This window comes from Hypomesus nipponensis, chromosome 6, assembly GCF_054491055.1.
Source record: "Hypomesus nipponensis isolate SF chromosome 6, ASM5449105v1, whole genome shotgun sequence".
Lineage (NCBI taxonomy): Eukaryota > Metazoa > Chordata > Actinopteri > Osmeriformes > Osmeridae > Hypomesus > Hypomesus nipponensis.
Genome location: NC_140366.1, coordinates 10,555,667 through 10,577,450, shown reverse-complemented (window position 1 = coordinate 10,577,450; position 21,784 = coordinate 10,555,667). Strand labels below are relative to the sequence as shown.

Below are 21,784 nucleotides of genomic sequence, written 5' to 3'. Positions count from 1 at the left end.
TTGAGAGGAGTAATCAGGAGACACTCTCATTAATCAAAATAGTTTAGTCAAAACACGAATGCAGCACTTTCTATGACTATCAATCAACTCTTCCACTTAATCTTTCAACAACCACAACGTTTTACACTTGCAACCAAATGGAACGTTGCTGTTTTATCTCAAACTCCCCTTTCCACTTATTTTCCTCATCCTCCTCCTCCTTCCTCCCATCTTCCCTTCTCAAATCCTTCTCCCACCTCTCTTCCATCACTTCTTTCTCTTTTTCCAAAGGGGGTTTCTTTATCCTTTTTTTATCAGTGAGATTGTTGATGACCGAGGCTCAACAAAAAGATAACAGAATACATGTAAAACCTTTAAATAGTCATCCCTCATGTAAACATTTTTGGCTGTTTGTGTGTGTGCGTGTGTGTACTCTGTTCAAGTCATATGAGAAGCAGAGGGGAAATTGATTCTCCTTCTACAAGTCCAGAAGGATCTGTTGAAAACTGAATATATTCTCCCACACAAATGTACAGTACATCCTGTACACACAAACACACACACAAGGGAACCCCGAGCCGAACACACACAAGGGAACCCCAAACCAAACACACACACCAAGGGGAAACAGTCCAGATGTTTCTATTGCTCACAGTCATATATTTGTTCAGCCATATTGTAAATAAAGTGTGGTGGGGGAGGTGGCTGTACGGGAAGTCTCCATGAAGAAATTGGGAGAAAAAAGGAACTGTGTGCAGACAAGGAGAGGTGAGAGAAGAGATGAAGGAAATGGAGATGAAGAGAGGAGAGAGCAGTAGAATGGAAATGGAGAGGGAAGAAGACGAAGTGGCAGACGACAGAAGGGGAGGAGAGGGAAAAGGGAAGAAGAGAGAAAAGGGGAGGAGGGGAGAAGGAGGAATGTGTTGAGATATTAATAGTGGGGTTCAGTTCCCTTTGAGGATTCAGTAGAATGAAAGTGGAGCGACTTCTGCTGCCGCGGCCTTGGGCAAACACCGGACGTGAAACTCGAGTGTTGGAATTGTAGGTGTGAGTTATGAGTGTATGAGCGTGTGTGCTTGAGATTGAGAGAGTGGACCATATAGTATGGTTATCCTGTTCGTTCGCCAACCCTATGTTTGTCCACTGCCCTAAATTATGTCGCCTCAATACACAATAATGACAACACTAACTTATCAACTAAACTTGTCCATGTGCTACTTTATTGTGTATGTATGTGTATGTAACTTTTTTGTATATTTAGATACAGTCTGCGGTCTACACCTGGAGAAAAAAAGTAATGGGAAAATGTTGCATGGATTGACTGGGAAATCATGTGGAAACGTCTAGTATAAAGACACCACAGTCATGTGTCCAGTATGAGTATCTGGCCAGAATTTTGTTTTCAACAGTGTGCTAACTCTGAATGTAAAGTGTAAATACATATGGTGTTGGAACACGAAACCTTTTCATTTCATCAATGTTCTTTCCCAACTTCACTCCTCTGCCGTCAGCCATTCAAAACAGATGGCGGTGTCATCATTTAGGCTCAATTGTAAAACACAGAATCATTCATGTTTGGGAACAATTATGTTTATGATTTTGGTTTTACAATTCTAATTGCTGCCCAGGCATCCCATGCAGGAAGAGGCATCAATGCACCATATTGCTTCCCTTGTCTATGTCTCTCAACAACCTTTCAGGATCTGAACTTCTCCGTTTGTCTCTTTGTCTCTTTGTCTCTCTGTGTTTGTTGTTTCTTTTTCTCTTTAAAACTCTCTATCTCGCCTTTTTCTATCTCTCCAGTGTTTTCAGTTGGTATCAACTATGGCAGCTTGAGGTCAAACAAATGTTTTTGTTTTATAATTTGGTCCCCACATGACATTATTTTTGCCTGGAGAGAAAGTATCTTGTGTTCCCATTGAAGTTCTGTTGTTTGTTGTAGAAAAAACATCACACTGTTGTAATTATGAAGATGGAGAATGATTATGGATTATATGATCGAAAACAAACCTCTTTGTCACCTTTTTAACTTGTATATGCTATATTACTGAAAACCAAATGCAAAGTTGTTGACTGATTAGTATTGCCACTTTGTATTGCCATCTTGTAGGGGATATCAAGCCCAAAGTGCAAATCTGGATAATTAGGGGCTGAGGGCGAGAAGACTGTGTACATGCTTCTTCCATAGAAAACTACAAGGCCAAGCTATGATGAGGCAAATTTACGGCCTTATGCCCAGGAACCTAGTGTAGCTGGTCTTCAAGGTTGGAGCAGGCCTAGAAAAAATTGAAGAATTTTCTATGCACCTTTAATCTGAAGCCCCGAGGGTGAGAGACCAATAGTGTGGGAAAGGCATAATGCATCTGTGACAAACAATATTGTACCAATAGCAAAATTACAGTACTGATAAGGTTTTGATATATAAGATAAATGTCCAGAGAAAGATTTCCAGAAACCTGAGTTCCAGTGCGCCTGTTTTGTCTTGCGATCTAGCCCTACACAACACTTATAATCATTCTTCAATTTTGAGACTTAGATTTTTTTTTTTCACTTGTCAGGATTTAATGTTTTCCGGTCCCTTCAAGATTTAAGATATTTCACATTTCAAGGGAACATACAAACGTATTTACATCATTTCAAATGTTGACAAATTGATCAAAAACTTAGTGCATATTCTTCCACTTCAAGTTCTCCAGTTTCTCTTCCTTCCCAGAATTCATTCTTGGCCAATCCAAAAAGAGGAAACTATGTTCATGTGGTCATAATTGGTGGATGAAGACAAAAAACTAAATGGGTTTGAGGTCCAATGTGAACGAAGGAAACTGCTTTGTTAATGTTTTTACACAAAAACATACTTTGCAAACAATGTAAACCGGGCAAATAAGTCATGGCAGGTGCCTTATTTTGGGTTCTGGAAGGAGTAGAACAAGATTTAAGACATTTTTCGGGTATATCTGCTTTACTGGGACAAATACAATGAAGAGAGACAGGAAATATAAGGGTACGAGAGAGGGGAGAAATGCAGGGAAAATCCCTAGCTGGATTTGAACCTGGAACTGCCTTGACCGGCAAACCTTTAAATATTTAATAGTTGGAATTTAATTTGAGTTAAATCTCTAGACGATTTAATCTCAAACAAGCTCAGTATTATTACCTTGATTGTCACCATCTTCTGCACCTCTGAACTTTTTTGTGCAGTCAACTTTGCAGTCAACTTTGGTCGACACAAATTAAAATACCGGGCACCATTTTGGACCCATTCCATTTGAACTTTCCTTACTCTTCATATATAAAGCTGTGTAGCCTGGAAGTTAACTTTGGATCTGTGTCTGTCCAGAGGCAGATTTATGTCCTCCTTCTATGGACTCATAGTTGACCCTGACTAAGGGTCAGGGGTCAGGGGTAAACTAGAACAAAGAACACAAAGTTTGGTCTGAGGAAGATGTGAAGACTGGAAAACCTGACCCTAAACTGTCCAATGAGAACTTTCTGGAACCCAAATCACAGTTCGACCAGATTTCACTCCTCCACTATCACCATGGCAACACAACGTGGGTGTAAACAACTCATCTTAACTAAAGTATAGTTAGTACACAGTATGTTGTTACGCACGTTAAGTACTTGGTGGATCAGGAGGTGAAGGAATCGATTAGAAAATATCCCCCACAGTAACATACACCTTTGGAATGCATTGTAATTTGGATTTAATTTAAATTAAACACATACAAGGTAATTTGTTTCTGGGTCCATGTCCTTTTACCTGCAACCTTCTCTTTCAAAATAATAAACACCTGAACTTAAAAATGTTGATCCAAAATGTCTCTCTAATCACTTATCTAGAACAACAACAGATCAATTCAATTACATGTGAACACAACAAACAACATTCCTGATCATCCTGCTCATGTGTTTGTTTGTGGCCTCGGTGGTTGATTAAAGAGGGTCTGTTTTGCATTGGTTTGTAAGAAAGAATGAAATAATAAAGGGGTAAAAATGTGAAGATGTCAGCTAAAGCCTAGTTCCCAGAGAAAAAGCAAGCTGTCGAGAGTTATGGTCACTGCCTGTGATTTTTATGTGGGAGTGAAAGAGGGAGAGAGATAGAGAGAGGGGGGGGGGAGAGAGAGAGAAAATGAAAGAAAGAAAGACAGAAAGAAAGAGAAATATAAACAAAGTGGTGTGTGTGTGTCACATGTGATAAGGCTCATCTCAAAGTCTTATCTCAGCCATGAAAACACAGCTGTGGAGCAGATCTCCAAACAGGAAGAGAGGGGGCGGGTGACCAAAAGGACAAAGATCACTTAGGGTGACGACTTAACCATGATATATGGGATAAACTGGAGAAAGTTCTTCTCCTGCATTTCCCAACACATAAATGCATAAGTGCTCAATCTATCTGTGTCAATGTCATTAATGGCCACACATGCCGATTCTGTGGTTTAGTACATAAACCCCTAAATGATAATAATAATAATAATACATTTGATTTATATAGCACTTTTCAAGGTACTCAAAGTCACTTTACAGAGTCCAGCATTCATTCAGACACAGTCAAACCAGTGGTGCTACGGAAGCGTGGCTGCCAATCAACACCTACGGCCCCTCCAACCACCACCAACATTCGTTACCAACATTCATTCAATTCACACGAAGCATGTCTTTATGATGACATTATAATGACATTGTCCCTCACCCATAGATATTTAGACGCTGTGACAATCCTCCTCAGTTTTACATGAAATTATCTTAATTATTGGTTTAGCAAGTATTGTTTTCTGTCGTCATTCTGTCTTCATCTCACATGTGCACACACACACACGCACACACACACACACACACACACACACACACACACACACACACGCACACACACTCCCCTCCCTGCAGTTCTTCCAGTTGTGGCTGTCCGTTATGAGTTCCGGGTGAAACTCAAACTGGAACACAGGAGAATGGGATCCATGTCGACAAGATGCTGCTGAACTACCAGCTGTTTCTCAACTGAGGGGTGAAACAGAAGGCAAAGACACGTAAAAGACCTTGGTCAGGAAACCTGTGTTCAGGTCTACAGTCTGAGACAGTCAACCATGACTACACACCCATGACCCCGGATAGGCAGGATGACTGAGGCAGCCTCTGCAGGTAAAGGGTCAAATCAAGAACACTACCTTTGCTGTTCACAGAGTACAGTGTTGTCCAGTAAAGACCCTGTCATGTTAACACATGACAGTTTCTCTTTGGTACAGTCTAGGAGAAAGACAGACCATATTTTTTTGTGGACCCCAGGGAATTCCTTCACTTCTCTGACCTATTTATCTATCTGATAAACAAAGGACTGGGAGAGTGAGTGTCCTACTCACCTAAATCAAATATAACTTTTGATTTATAAAAGGAAAACCTTGTCCTCGTATCATGTGCTGTCTAAACTGCCACTATTGATGAATAGAAGTGGAAGAGTTAAATAGAAAACAAGTTTCAGAAAGGCTGGCTCAAGAAGTGCTCGTGATGGTACAGCGTAGTCCTTATAAGAATGACTCATCAAAAAATCTGATTTGACGAGGAAGAATCAAGTTCACTTTTTAAACCATTTTGTTAGACAGAATACATGCATTCTGATTTTGTTTCATACCGGTATAAGCAATGTATATTGTGTGTGGTTTGTTCTGTATGTTCACCATGAATGTCTTTTTTGGATTCATCCCGTTGCATTTCTGTTGCATTGATGAGTATACAATATTAGGATCCTGTCATCCATATTCATAAATAGTATCGGTTTTAATTGGTTATTGAGTGTTATGATTGTGAAAGGGTGGAAGCTATGGTAATATCTCTCTACATTCCTGAGATCCCAGTGCAGAATCAGTCAATATATACCTACATTCATAATGTATAAGTTGACTTGTGTATTTTTGCAATTATATTTAGGTTTTACCTTTTTACTTCATATAAATCATACATTTATGTATTTATAACACCAAACTATGGAATCAATTATGCATCATAAACGTAAGAGAATTTATGCAACAGAACTTACACTTTGCAAGAGTACTTACAACTCCATTTCAAAGATTTTGAAATTGCAGAATGATTTGTGCATCATCACTCCACTTTAATTCACAGTCAGTTATAAATCTGACACACTACACTAGTAAAACATGGCCCCACATGACATTGCTTAACCTACAAATTCATTAGCGAATGACTCTGCATGTAAATAAATCCATGCAAACCTTTCTGAGTGGAAGATCCAACCGTTCTTAGTGGAAGATCATGGTACTTCATGCTAGAATGTTCTACTGGCACACAGTAGGCTGCATCTGGTGCTCATTTGGAGATGAGTGATTGATGTGACTGCTGATGCAAGCTGTTGTTTTTGACCAAGCACAGACCAATATCAGAGTATAAGTCTGTTCTAATATGAGGAAAGAACCTGCCAAATCATGTGCTAGCCAGACAAAACCTGACTGAAGGCTGACGCCATACTGACAGCTAATTACATTGACCTGTGCATATGAGACTTAGATGCATTTCTGTTTGTTATCGTCAGCATTCCACCAGTCCATCATTTATTATTGGGCATCTTTGTATCCTATTGTTAAGCATTAATTCTACTAGTTCCTACAGTTTGTTGTTACTCTGTTATTAATTCAAACAGAAAAACATGTGTCTTGCCATGGCCAACCGGCTGACCCGTCGAAATATCTCAGATAGGAATCCTGAAAGTGTTAAAACGACGCAACTTCGGCCGCAAAAGCATGTAAGAAGCCGCCAGGGACAGTCTAAATGTCTAGCGCATAGCTCAGATTCACTCAGACATATTTGTGTTGCCATGAAGCCCGGCATACCGCCGTCTGCCTGTGAAACTATCAAAACCAATGGAGGAAGTTCTATGACGAGAGCTGTCTGCGATTTCTTAATCGTAATTGCCTTTCTTTTTTTTTACATGGCGTATAACAGGCATAGGCTGTATATAATGTGAAGGTTGTAAAGGTTTTTAGAGGACGTGTACGTGGACTTTGCTCCACTGAGAAGCCACCAGGTGTATCTCTCAGTGGAGCAGTACACTGTAACAGAATATGTTGAATCACACTCTACAATTAATATAGGTCAAATATGTGTTATGTTACACAAAAGAAAGATAACCATTCCAAATCACAATTTTTGGTGCTGCAAGTTTCCATAAAAAAGCATATTTGTAGTTACTAACAGCATCTTATACATGGAATTGTATGTGTCCAGTACAGTGGTATTTTAACAGTAACCACTCAAATGATCTGCCACCGAGGTACAGTACACATCCATGGAAGTTATTTTAGAGGATTTATTTATTGTTAAAAATGCTTCCATCTTCTGTAGAACCCCATTTAGACTCTATTTATCACACCTTCTTTTCCTTTGTTTCCCTCTCCTTCTTTCTCTCTGTGTCTTGTATACCAAAACACGTAAAATAGAGGATGTTTTACATATTTGATATTTTATATCAAAAACATGTAAATCACCTCATTGTAAAACATGAAGATTCCAACTACAAGCGCCTATAATTATAAATACTGTATGGCTGCCTTAACACAGCAAAAATATTGTGCCAATGTTTAGTCTTGGGCATTGGGCCAGATTCATGTCATGGCAGGGGTGCTTGGTTCTAACTGTTGTGACAGCGTGAGCGGGTGTATTTGAGCAAGGAGAGCCAAATTCACACCCAACCAAATACACACACACACAGACACAAACAGACACACAGAGACACATAAATATACATCTGTGCAGTTTTTAAGCTTCAGTTTGATCAAGTATTTGGGAGGACAGGTTAGAGTAATGAGTGATGCTAAACATGCTTTGGCCCGTGTTTAGGTGAACTACAAGTAATATTCTGGTTTATAATACAGCATGTCAGAACTGATGGAATTTATTTTTGCTTGGTTCTGACTGCCAAGAACATCCAGGGCAAAATAAAGGAGGAATTTGTTTTCTGTCAACATATGACCAACAAAAACATACAGTCAGCTCTACCCACTTTCATAAAAGAAAAATAACTGCTTTAGTCCATGATTCCAACCAGGTTTTTAGAAAAGGCTACATCTTGGTTGGAGATTTACTGGGTAGATGGTGTGCTTGATTGTGTGATTACTGTAATCACATTCTATTGTACAAACATTTTATCAAGCCTTTTAAAAATACATTGGTTTGTTAAATGTATTTGTGTTGCTTTCAATGTTCCTGCCAACACTGTTGTTGATTAAATTACCATTTGTGTGTGGGTGTATATTTGTGTGCGTGTGGGTATGTGTGTGTGTGTGCATGAGTTTATTTGTACACATGATAGCGTTGGTCAAGTACAATGGACATGAAAGGTAATGAATACCTTAAAGTTTAAGGTTTAAACTGTCTTTGTATCACCTCTGGCAATGGCCAATGGGCCTGACCAATATCAAACCTCAGTTTATGGTCATATTGTATTTCATCTCCGTCTCTCTCCCTCTCTCATGGCTCTCTTACTTTTTGTGCATCTGTCTGTCAAGTCTTTCTGAGAGTAGACATTTAAAATATATCAGAAAGAAAAAGAAAGCAAATAGAGAAGAATTTTATTTCTCACATCTGGGCATTTCTGGCAGGGCATCAAGAAAGGGGCCGGGCCATCTTAGCAGAGGGGTTGTTTAAGGACAGCTGTGTGTGTGCTCATGTGCATGTATCTGTGCCTGTGCCAGGGTGCGCTGGAGGGTTGAAGTTCTAATCCTCCATAACTGCTTTTATGAAAGCAGTAAAGAGCTCAGCTTTCTTCACAAGGGCCAAAGCGGCGACCCTCCACCACTTCAGTACAGCCACTAGACAAGGCCATCTGCTACTGTAAGCAGTGTGCTTCTCAATTATATATACACAAATAGAACACATATGGAGTAGAAATGAAGAAATATATAAAATATAGCTGCAAGCAGCGATGCGGGTTCCTCCTCAAAATGGGAAAAACATGTATTTTTTAAATGTATATGGTAGAGGGTCAGAGTTAACTCATGAAAAAGGAAATATAAAAACAAGTTTAACCTACAAGCCGTTGTCAAGCTTTGAGGTACAATCACTTGAGTTACATTTCTCACACTCTAACCCACTGGACCACTGGACAGGTGAGGAAAGGACTTTAACAGTGTCCAAAGCAGTCTCCCAATATCAATCAAAAAACTACTTCTACATAGATAATGCACAATATACGATACACTGACTAGATGTAGCATCTAGCCTGTAGATCTTTTGTATAAAACACAATTAGGCGACTTGGACAACAAGAAAGCAAAAGGAATTCACGCTTGGCAAATTCCAACATTTTGAGTTGAGATTTGAACTCAAGAGCATATGGTTGCAAGTTAGCTTCTCTGTCCTCTTTGCTACAAATCAAATGTTAAGTTTTGATTAATAAAAAGGGCTGAGTATGAGCTTTGCTCAGCTTTGGACAAAGTTTAAGCAGCTGTAATTGCCTTAGAGTGCTGGTTAGGTTTGAAAAGTCATCAGTCAAAAGGACATTTGCGATATTGAGACAGACATTGAGGTGATGTGGTGGGGTACCTGGCTTCCTGTTTCACTAAACAGATAATCATGACAAGCACAATGGCTGTGGCTGGATTTGGACCTATGACCTTGTACTTTGTGATACACCATCTCAGCCCATTAAGCTATCCTCGGTGTTGGGAAATGCTGCATTGAAAAAAGTTCGCCATTTCTCCAGTGTTCAGCATTGTTAGATATGGCCCAAGTCATGAATGTCAGCCTTCTGGACACGCCCATTCATTTGATACTATATCTGGACAAAATTTCAGCCTTCTGTACACTGGTATTTCTTTTGATATTACAACCCTGGAAGAAAATTAAGAGAATGCTGCACCTTTTCTTTACCAACGTTGAGAAGGACATTTTTGAGGAACGGAAGGGTTCATTTTAAGAGGCTACTGCAAGTTGAACCCTTCTGTTCCTCCCTTCAACCATCCTGCCTACAAGGTTGATTCAACTCATAACCGGCCTCAATATTTAGTCTTTCCAGAATCAACAAGTCTTGTATTTTTTACACAGCAAGGTTACTTGATAGGCCAATCACATTAAAGGACTGCCTATGAAAAACAAGTAACAGTATTGGTCCCTTGCCACTAACGTTGTAGTAGGCTCACAGTTACAGGACAGTTTTTGGGTAGGTATTGTTTCTGCTACAGCACTGTATATAACGTGCAACTATGTAGTTTTAGCTTTGTTTTGTCTATATACTATGTAGACATTTCCCATTATGCAGGATAATCATATATGATAATAGAAGTTTAGAACTTAGTACAAGCTAGCTATGAACATTTGAAAACTTTCTTTCAAATTACCTTATTCGGATTCAACCCTGGCATTATTTTTACACCTACTATGCATTTTTTGTTAACACACACAGACAAAGACACAAGCACAGAGAAAAGACAAACACACAAACACACATAACCATTGAGAAAAGTAGACATACACACCCTCAAAACCAAATCCCCCTAAGCCTGTAATTTCCTGGTAACACGTGCTGAAACCAAGGCCAAACTCCTGAGAGCACATCTTGAATGAGTTCAACTTTAGAGTCCATTATTCTTATGTGTATACTTTTCTTCTAACAGCTTCATCATAGCTGAATCAGCTGTCCCAGACACAACATGATATCTAAGGGTTAGGGTGTGTGTGTGTGTGTGTGTGTGTGTGTGTGTGTGTGTGTGTGTGTGTGTGTGTGTGTGTGTCCAGCACTGATACACCATAACACTAAAAGAAACAGTATATCCCCATTGTGGCCCAGAATTTTGGAAAATCTGTGTCTGATTTATGAACAGTCATAGATTGTCACAGTCACTCAGTGCCCTAAGTGCATCACAGGAGCAAAAAAGAAAGCTATGTTCTAGGCGGTTGATAGTGAATGGGCATTATAGTAGGATTGTTCCTCTGCAGACACAGGATGGTTTGTATGTCTTAAGCTCTGCATGGCAACAACAACAAAAAAACATCTAAAAAAAATCTTCCCTTGATGGGATCTAGAAATGTGAAACATGACTTGTGTATTTTTTCACTGAAAACTCTGAGTACTTTCTGTCTCTACTACTTCAGCTAGACTATGTGAGATTCTAAACACTCACCCTTGTGTGGAGGATAGACATGTCAGAGTGCACGACCATAGTAGAGGGACCTGAGAAATGTAGAGATCCATGAATGCAGAGAAAGAAAAAGAAAAGTGAGTGGTCTGAGCAACAGGAAATCATCAGCTATAACCAGATGACTTGCATAGTAATGCAACTTGCTCGTACTGTAGGATCAGAATTTCTTTCCAAATATACTTTTCCATTTCCTCTCTTCCTTGCATCCACACATACTCGGGCACACACACATGAATACGCACACACACACACACACACCCACACACACAAATAAGGATCTGATCATGGAGACACCTCGCCTGTACAGCAGGATCAGATTGAAGTCTGCCTATGCACACAAACACCACCGTGCCATCCTGGATCCGCCAAGCCCACAGACCTCCGTATGCGTGTGAGCTTCATGTGTGGCTTTGAAGCAAAAAAGGTCTGTTTTCAGTGTTTAAAGGTGTGTGTTTGTTGGTGTTGAGATTAAGGAAATAATCATGCCTATAGGGGTTGGATGAAAAAAACTGGGAATATACAAAAGACATCACTCTGTTTCTCACTTTTGCTCTCTTTTGCTGTCTTTTGCTGTCTTTTGCTGTCTTTTGCTGTCTTTTGCTGTCTTTTGCTCTCTTTTGCTCTCTCTCTCTCTCTCTCTCTCTCTCTCTCTCTCTCTCTCTCTCTCACACACACACAGACACGCACACACACACACAGTTGGCCTTTAAGGTGGCCCGGAGGAGGGCCAGTTAACAGATTTATGCCTCCGATTATGGAGGGGAAATGAGAGAGCTGTATTCCATTGGATCGTCAGTAGAGAAACACTGGGATCCTTCCAACGGCTGCTTCTTCGAGCACACACACACATAGTACATACATTTGGAGAGAGGTTTTGGGTGGGTATTTGCATGTGTTCCTTAGCTTAGTATGCCCCTTAACCCTTTCTGTCATCAAACCTGCTGATGGTGGGTCAGTGGACATAGTTTGAAGCACAGGATTTTACAGCAGTTTGGGTTTCATTTGAATAAAGGGGTTCCAAAGTCTGCAACATTAATACAGTTAAATGTTTTTGCCCTGTGAGTGGTGAAAACGTGTCGCCTACATGTTCCAGCCATTTCAATGTGCGTCAAAATCTCTGAGAGGAAGTAGCCTACTGTAAACGTAAAATCAAACCCTTTGACACAGACAATCATGGGTGGTGTGATACTTCCACCTAGCGGTAGCATCACGCAACATCGTGAAGTTGACCACTCGTAGGCCGATGGCATGCAACCTTCATAGCCTAACAGCATGTCCACCCTGGCAGACAATCCGTTTAGACTTTATACAGTTAACAGTAAAAACAAACCAAAAAAACATAACATTCCGTCTCATAGACATTATTTTAAATAAATCTTGGATATTACAATTTGTGTGGAGACAAAGAGCTTTTGGCATTTTAAAATTATGTTCTCGTAAATGAACCACCAAGTTTCACTTTGTAGACTACATTACATCTTTTACAGTGTAACCTACAGGAGCTAGGAACACTGAAATTGAACATGGGTTTAGCTGGAAGCTGAGCATCTCACTAATCGAAGCTTCCCCTTTTGTGCGACTAAGTGCTAGTTTGCTCCCTTGGGTTAAATCTACGCATGCGTAGTGCCATATGGCAGGTTGAAATCCTAAAGATTGTACACGGAGAAGATGCGCCTGAGCAGCCGGCACGGACCTCTTGCATGATTTCATTGTGTTAGATTTTCGCATTCTTTGAGCAAATTTTTGTTGCCAAATTTGTATTTAATGTATCAATGTAAACGCTGCCGTTGCGTAAGTAATTGGTTATAACAGGAGAATACGATAGCTGCACGGCCTTGGGCAACACACAGCACCGGATGTCATTACACGCTCTTAAATCTCGAGAAGGTATGTTTGCTTTCTTATTAATTATATGAAATGTGCTCCTTAACGCCCATTTCTAGGGTAATATCTTTATATTTCATTAAAAAACTTGTATTGGTGCCAAAATCCAACCTTTAGGGTATAATGATAACCTTTAGAACTTTTACAAATTATTTTCGGGTAGACATTACTTTAATTAAGCAACTCAAATTTGATGCATGCGCATTTTCTCCCTTGTTAAAGCAAGGGAGGAAATGCGCTTGTGGGCTTCCCTTACCTTTGCATCCTTTCCTTTTTACTTTTCTATCTGTAGCAAGAGGAATTGTACACGTAATAAATGGTCAGTTTGTCAATCAGTCCGTCTATGTGGTGGGGATAAACTTCATTTTTAGTTCGCATTATGGCCGTTTTCATTTAGTTGTTATAGGCTACTTGTTTGCATTCACTGTTGCTTTTTGTGCTTTGCTGTGACACACGATAGTTGTCTCTTATTGCACAATTTACCATGCTTCGACGTACTTTAGACTAGATGTGAGTAGCCTACAGCATATAACCTTCATGTAGCCTGCCATCTATTTAAACGATGCCCCCAAGAATGTGGGTCGCCCGGCATTTGTACTTACATTTAAGCTCGTAGATCAATTGAATATAAGCCTCTTGACAGGTCCCCGCGAAACCTGCTGACACACGCACCCCGGGTCTTTGTTTGAGCACATGGATGGTCTGTTTCCATGGACGACCGGCCTTTTGCCGGTTGTAAGTTTTTACCCCGGTACCTCCCCTCCCTTCCGTATTGCTATCAAAACGAAACATTTTTTGTTCGTCAATGCATGTTTTTTTAGGTTCTAAATAGGAAGCTTTAACAAGAGATTTAGGCGGCCCTAGATGGAGTCCACGGGGACTTTTCTCTTAGTTCTATTTAGGCTAAACCCATTAGGACTTCTGTCTGCAGTTAAAGCTGGTTACTTACTTTAGTTCTATCACATCAATCAATTATTGAATAGTAAACCGACACTTATGATTAATAATAGATTAATAATTGGACACCTGGTCCAAGGACGGTAGTAGGACAAATGTTATCTAAGGTAGGCGACTCTAGGCTATAAGCCGGACCTCTCCAATAATCTACTTCATTAAGGCCTGAGTGGATCACTACTTTCAGCATCATTGCTGGTTTGCTTCACATCTCACTTTTCCCCTAGTGTGTGTGTGTGTGTGTGTGTGTGTGTGTGTGTGTGTGTGTGGGCGGGGGGGGGTGCATGTTTTCACACTCTCACTGTGGTGGTTTTATATTTCGGGAGAAAGGAAGGCCCATTCACAACTCAGTGTGTTCGGGTGTGTGCTGAAAGAGAGCAAGAACAGATTGTCCCCTATAATACATTGACTTTAACTTTGTCACCAGCAGTGCATTGCAGTGGCAGATGCTTTTGTTTGCACTGTAGTTTGTAGAACTTGTTTGGTGGTGGACGTCATGTGCAACCGAAGAAAACTCATCCTTTCCCAATTCTAAGCATCTTAGCTAGAAACCCTCTCCCAGTGTAAACACATCTGGGAATTTGAGCTAGAAGTACCAAGACTGTCATACTGGTGGTTTCCTTTCCTCACACACATTCCTACACATATTTTGAAAGGCATCCTGGGACCAGTAAATGATGTGTGCTCTCTCTCCTTCCCCCTCCCTGCAGTGTAATCAGGACCGACACCAGAGCCATGGAAGTTGCAACTCACTTTATGAATGACACAATAGAGTTCTACAGATGGAGCCTTACCATAGCAGGTAAGCTGAGGAACCTCTCTCTCTCTCCTCCCTGAGCACACCGCTCGGTAGGCCTGTTCGAACTGACATGCATCATAAGGACGTCTTCCGTAGTGGAATGGAAAGGAAAGGCCTTTTCCTACTTTTATACATATATTTATACGTATCATTTTTCAAGATGTTCTCAACTCTGTTGTGCCTGCCACTCAGTAGAGCATGCGAGTGTTGTTGAGCAGGCAGTATGTCTTCACCCGATCAGTCATTTGACTGTGACTTAAACACTCACTTGCAAAAGACACTTGGGTGGTTGTTTGTCTTATTGTGTATACCTGTGTTTGACCCTTGACCTTTCTCATTTACAGACAAGAGGGTAGAGAAATGGCCGATGATGTCATCGCCCCTCCCCACCCTGGCCATCAGCTGCCTGTACCTGCTCTTCCTGTGGGCGGGGCCTAGATACATGCAGGATCGCGAGCCCTTCCAGCTAAGGAAGACCCTCATAGTGTACAACTTCAGCATGGTGGTCCTCAACTTCTACATAGCCAAAGAGGTACACACACACACATACACACACATGCCGAGAGCTGGAAGCAGGTAGTGAGTAGGGGTTGACATGCAACATCCTTCATGTTCTTCTCATCTTCCCTCAGCTCCTTATAGGCTCCAGGTCAGCAGGATACAACTACCTCTGTCAGCCCGTCAGCTACTCCAATGATGTAAACGAAGTTAGGGTGAGTGCACACCCACAAACACACGCGCACTCGCTCTGTCGCTGTGCCCTGTTTTCATCAGTATTTCTTTGTGTGGCTGCTTATCTTCCACTTATTACTCAAGAGTGCTGAGATAGAGTGAGGCCTTTCTTCCAGCACATCTCCCTGAGTAAATTAGGTAAAGCCTATTGTTGGCATAAGAAGATCATTTAAGTTTGAATGTATCTTGAAGAAGAGGATGGGATCCCAGAAGCTAGAGGTGTGGCCTGATTAAAAGGGCGGAACTACCTGTTCTCACCACCCCATCGGCCCTCCCTTGTCCCGCCTACTTTGGATTCCTGGTATGATGGCATTACCAAGGGAACAGAGATTATGAGTGTGTGGGAGGGGGGAGTACGAGGCATAAAAGTTTGTGTAAGAGAGAGTAGCAGAGAGCGATGCAACACGTCAGCATGGAAAAACATGCTGCTCTGAACGACGCCTGCACATGTTTGTCATGGTTGTCAAGGGGAGCGTCAAAATACGTCATTCATTTACTGTCATCTATCTGCGACTGAGTGGTACATTTTCCTCCTCGTATAGTGGGCTGGGGAGACTAAGGGATCAGAGAGATTCAGCATGTTCTCTGTAATTGGCTTGTGGACCCAGGGTGAAGCTAGGTGAAAAGAGCACAGAGAGGACAAGGCTGTGGATGTTGTATGTGAGCCTGGCTTATTATTCAAGCATGGGTGATACGTGATGAGTTCTCGCTGCCATCCCTTTTGCACATTGTTTCTTATTACTGGTACTATTGCCCTGGCTAAGCTAGATCTTAACTCAGCTCCTCGCTAAGCCATGTCAGTCCAATCTCGTCATCCACTCCTCAGTCTCTCTGTCCTGGACCGTCAGAGGTCTGACATGACCTGCCATATCATTGAGGTACATGCACGAATAAGCCCTGACTGAAGCTCAGATCAGCTTCCCCGCTGTGTTGACTGCTTCTAAGAGTCACAGAGATGATCTGCGTGTCTGCGATCGCTGCTCTCTCCAGCGATGTAGGGATACACACCATGCACCGCACCGTTCAGAGATGGATGTCTGGTTTGGAGAAAGGAAGTGCGTGTTTGTATCTGTGCCTCCGTCTGCAACACAGAATTAGCAACTGTAGCGTTATGTGATATATTAGTATGCTACAAAGATAACCCCCCCCCCTCTCCGTCCTCAGATAGCTTCTGCTCTGTGGTGGTATTACATCTCCAAGGGGGTGGAGTTCCTGGACACGGTCTTCTTCATCCTGAGGAAGAAGTTTAACCAGGTCAGCTTCCTGCATGTCTACCACCACTGCACCATGTTCATCCTCTGGTGGATCGGCATCAAGTGGGTCCCCGGTGGACAGTGTGAGTATGCGGGCGGGGGAGGTGTGTGTGTCTGTCCGAGTGTGTGTGTGTGTGCGTGTGTGTGTGTCGATTGGTGTTGTGTTTGTGGCAGAAAATGGACGAAGGAGGAGGTGCGTATTGGGGGGGTGTTGGTTGTGTATTTGTGGAATTATGTGTTTTCTAAAATGGGATGCTATGTGACCAGGTGTGTGTGTATGTATGTATGTATGTGTGTGTGTGTGTGAGTAATGTCCTGTACTGTATAGAGCAGATAAGCAATATGTGAGTGCTCTATAACATGAACCCATAGGATGCCATGCAAATTCTCCACCAACCGCTCAGGAAAGGCCTTCAAGGCTTAGTAAGCTGCTTGACCTCTATAACCCTTAACCTCTATAACCTTTGACCCTTGCAACATGGTGACCCCTTCACAGCCTTCTTCGGCGCAACCATCAACGCCTCCATCCATGTCCTGATGTACCTGTACTATGCCCTGGCTGCCTTTGGACCTAAGATCCAGAAGTACCTGTGGTGGAAGAAATACCTCACTATCATTCAGATGGTACCAGTTTTATGCCATGTCTGCTAAGTGTCTTTTATTGTAACTTAAATCGTATTTGAAATGTCATCACTGTATGCAGGATGTTTTGTACGGAATACAACACTTGTGTTGTGGTATAAGAAGGATGAGTTGGTGTTGAACTAATCCAAAACATGAGGTCAGTGTGTGTCTGTTGTCGTGGAGAGGTGTTATCATTAAAGCATGTTTTTTGCGTGTTCCGCAGATCCAGTTCCACGTGACCATCGGCCACGCCGGCCACTCCCTCTACAAGGGCTGCCCCTTCCCCGCTTGGATGCAGTGGGCTCTGATTGGCTATGCAGTTACCTTCATCATCCTGTTCGCCAACTTTTACTACCACGCCTACCGTCGCCAGCCACGCTCTGCCAAGGGAGGCAAGCCTGTTGCCAACGGCATTTCCACGGCAACCAACGGCCACGGCAAGATGGAGGAGGTGGAGGAGAACGGGAAGAGGCAGAAGAAGGGAAGAGCGAAGAGGGAGTAAAGAAAGAGGTGGACGGAGAGAGGGAGTCTCTCCTCAAACAACAGGTGGACTGTTGGTTGAAAGAGCGAGGGATAGAATGAATGGAGGTTTGTTACAACCCAGCAGAATGCTTTAAAAGAAAGAGCTGATTTGTTACCAACTCGTACAGTGTAAAGGATAGCAGCAGGGTGTGTGTGTTTATGTATGTGTGTTTGTGTGTGTGCATGAGTGGGGGTGGGGGAGGGGTGTACAATGGGGTGAGGGTAGGTGGTTATCTTCATATCAGTTTTTTTTTTTACAAACAGTTTAAAAACGCTGCTTGTCACATAGACTCTGCTGCGCTGTATGCTTTTGGTCAGAGTGTTCAAAAGACAGAATATCACAGGGACGTCTAAAGCAGCTCTGCAGCCTCCTGATCTAAACACACCTCCATCTTTTGTACTTCTGCTTAACTAGTCATTGAACATGGGAATGTATTTATTCAAGAGTTTTTAACAAATTAATTATTCAAATGGAAGAATCTTCCAGAAAATCATACCAAAGAGGGTTTTCTTTTTTGACATTTGATGGGGTTAAATCCTTATTGGTTAAACATAAAAATAAGAGGTGGAGTTGCTTTTCTCAGAGAGCACCTATTTGCTTTTTTAATAGCCCCAACTCCCAATACGATTAGAGAACTCTGGTCAGAGAGCTTTAGACACATTTAAAGCAATTTTTTTCAATGATGCAATGTTTTGTCAGGTTGATGATATGAGTCATCTGAGATTTTAGCAAAGGCACAACAAGACACGCTTTAAAAGCAATTACACAGGCCGTCCCTCTTGGTGTCTAGTGAGCAGAGGGACCAACACCAAACCAATAGATTCACAGGGAGAGCTTGATTGGCTCAATAAAATGAAAGATGAAAGTGATTTGATGGTTTGGATGTGACTCAAGCCTGCAGGGTTTTTTTTGCATCACCTGAACACCTGAAAATGGATGAGCCAGCGCTGGAAACTTTTTGAGAACATTGTTTAGTCTAGGACAGCTCATAGATTGAGATGTTGTTTACCATCACTACTGACCGCTGGTACTGCTGGTAAGATTCTGAATCGTGGTTATCAATGGTGTTATATGGTGTTACTGTGTGTGGTCTAAACATCGGCCTCTTTAGTAGATGCTTCTACTGGATACGGACAACTAAGAATATGCAGCTATCTAATAGGCTGCATCTTACATATTTCTACAGGTTGTAACCATGAATCATACAGAACAGAGGTCCAGGGGATTTTCCCGATTATGTGGCTCAACCTGGAAATAAAATGTTCCCCACAATGCCAGGCCTCAACCAGGAACCTAAGGTGTGAACGAGTTAGCTCACATAGTCAGAGAAACTGACTGGCCCTGTCCAATCAGACCTAAGTGGTGTTTGTGCTAAAGGAGGGGAAGGACTGCTTTGTACTGTACTGCAGTAGCTTTAACTGTCTGGTGGGTTACCACATGTGCATTGTGCTACATGAAATAAACTGGGTGAGAGGGAAACCAGCACAATGTTACAGAGAGCAGGAAGACATTGTAATTTACACATGATTGTTTTGTTGGATCTTCTGGAACCATATGATTTTATTTCAGAGTGTTGTTTTGTCGTGCAATGTGTAGTTAACGTCTATCTGGGTGTGATTTCCACGTTCGAGACAGTCTTCACAGTCATGTAGGATCAAGCGTTTTGTTTTTTTTGTTTTTTAAACTCGCATAATGTTCATTAAATTAACCCCACCTCCCTCTCCCCCGCGATTGGCTACAGGTACAATGGAAATAAAGAGGATGCCAACACCCCAGTAAAGTGTGTGTGTGTTTCTTCTTGTGTTTCCCTTTTGTGTTTTCTCTTGTGTTTGCATCTTGTCTTCCATTAACTACTATGTAGACTCACAGACCTCTTGGAATGTGCAGCCCTATCCTACATAACCATGGAACCTACAGCAAACCTGGATCCTCTCTTTAATCTCCTTGCTTCTGCACTCCCTTTTCTTATGCCCTCGCCCATCACCCCTCTCCTGTAGCCCCTGTGTCTAGAGGATGGAGAGCAGTCCTGGATGTGTGATAGATGAGTGTGGGGGATGTCTCTCTGAGGCTTGACCAGACAGATCTGCTCTAATCTGAGGGAGTAAATTGGCTTTAACTGTAAAAGAGCTTATGTCAACGTCATCCAGCTAGTTAACCCTGGAATCCAGGTCACTGTGGAAAAGAGGAGCCACCACTAATCCATTACTGGAGGCTGTCGTACTTTATTGTGCATGCATGCATTGTTGCACTGTGCTGCATCTTTCTGCAAACATGCATCAATGCAGTTCAGATGTGTAAATTAGTTGTTCACTTACTGTAATTCTGACATATTTGTTAGGACACATGCATACACATGCATATCTACATTTGTGCAATTCAATGTTTTACACAGTAATAAGGGTTCTTTTTCTGCATACATTGCTACTAGTATGTGTTAGAAGTGCTACTAAACTATTTTGCACAAAATAACGCTGCAAAGGAGAGTCCTGCATAATAGTGTAACTATATTAATGAGCAATAGAGGAATGTGTGGTATATTCAAATGATCAGTCTTGTATTCTCATCAATATCATTTATTTTATTTAATGCATCCTAATTAACAGGTTTATTAGTAGAAAATGTATACAAATACAAATCATCCCAACCAAGCCGTGTGTCAAACATATAACCCACTAAAATAAGCCCACACTTCCCCACCACCAGCAGCACCATGGACTTGCAGAGAGCATCTGCACAATAAGATCTTCCCAAAGAGGGATGAAGTGACATCGGTGTTGCTGACTCAATGTCCCCGCCCTAACCCCGCCTCTTTCCCAAACCTGCCCCCTCACCTTCTTTGCTGCTCATCCTCTCCTCCATCTCTAACTTCTTTCCTTCCTCCTCACCTCCCTCATTCCACTGCTGTGCTTCCTTCATGAACCCACTTTTTATTCATCTATGCTGCCTTCCCTTGGCTGATAGCACTTGAAATATTAATATCATACTCCTTCCCTGTTATTCGTTCAATATTCTCATATTCTGCCCATTGGCACATACACCACTTTGGTCCTGTTTGCTGTGTTTGTTCACCACTGTCTTTCCTAATCACATCCTGAACCTCACTCCGTCTCTGACTCACATCGCCCCTCTGTAACCATGGCAACAGGGTGGCGGCAAGGACAAAGCGAGGGAGAGACAATTAAATGGTGAAATTAAACTTGTTGAAGGTTTACGTGTGTGTCTGTGTGTGCGTGTCTGTGTGTGTATGTGTGTGTGTGTGTGTCCCCTCCTAGAGGACAGAGAAGGATCTACGTTGACCCTAAGAGGATTTCAGGAGACCAAAGCTTTCCATAAGGGGCACTTAGCACAGGTCACAAGAACCTGCTAACTCTGCTGCAGAGTCACACTGTGGGTGAGAGAGGGGAGGCATGGTCGGGCTCGACCCCACTGCTGATCTACAGTCTGATTACCACCCCTATCCGCCTTACTGGTGAGGTGGGTTCAGCTTTAGAGGCAATACTGACATCCTTCCCGTTTCTTGCTAGCACACTCTTGTATGAAACCTCATTGCACACACACTACAACCACACTACAAGCAGCACGTTTACTGTTCACTAGTGATACTTCCAGAGATTGCTCACAAGTATAAAACACAAGCTCAAGCTGACTAAGATACCACAGTTCAAACTCTGTAATTAAGGTCCTGCCCTTAATTTCAGAGATAAACGGAGGTGAGCTGCAGACAATTAGGACCTGTACTATTCCTTTAGCATTGTCCAATGGGATCCAAGCAAAGCAACAGGCAAAGAGAGGACTTTACATTTTGGAATAATGCCCAGGAGACGGGTCATAGCCATCAGTCAATCCCTCATGGGTGGTTCAGAAGCAGTGTGAAGTGTTGGCACCACCTTGT

At 41.9% G+C, this 21,784-nt stretch overlaps 1 protein-coding gene across 1 annotated transcript; it reads left to right on the top strand.

Moving 5' to 3' along the window:
• The first annotated feature begins 12,774 nt into the window (after positions 1–12,774).
• LOC146287001 (very long chain fatty acid elongase 4-like) lies at positions 12,775–18,035 on the top strand. The gene is made up of 7 exons (XM_084699413.1): positions 12,775–13,010; positions 14,672–14,763; positions 15,105–15,292; positions 15,393–15,473; positions 16,657–16,828; positions 17,242–17,369; positions 17,593–18,035. Exons 2-7 carry the CDS (start codon positions 14,697–14,699, stop codon positions 17,869–17,871), a joined length of 915 nt encoding a protein of 304 aa, XP_084555539.1. The 5' UTR covers positions 12,775–13,010; positions 14,672–14,696; the 3' UTR covers positions 17,872–18,035.
• The last annotated feature ends 3,749 nt before the right edge of the window (positions 18,036–21,784 follow it).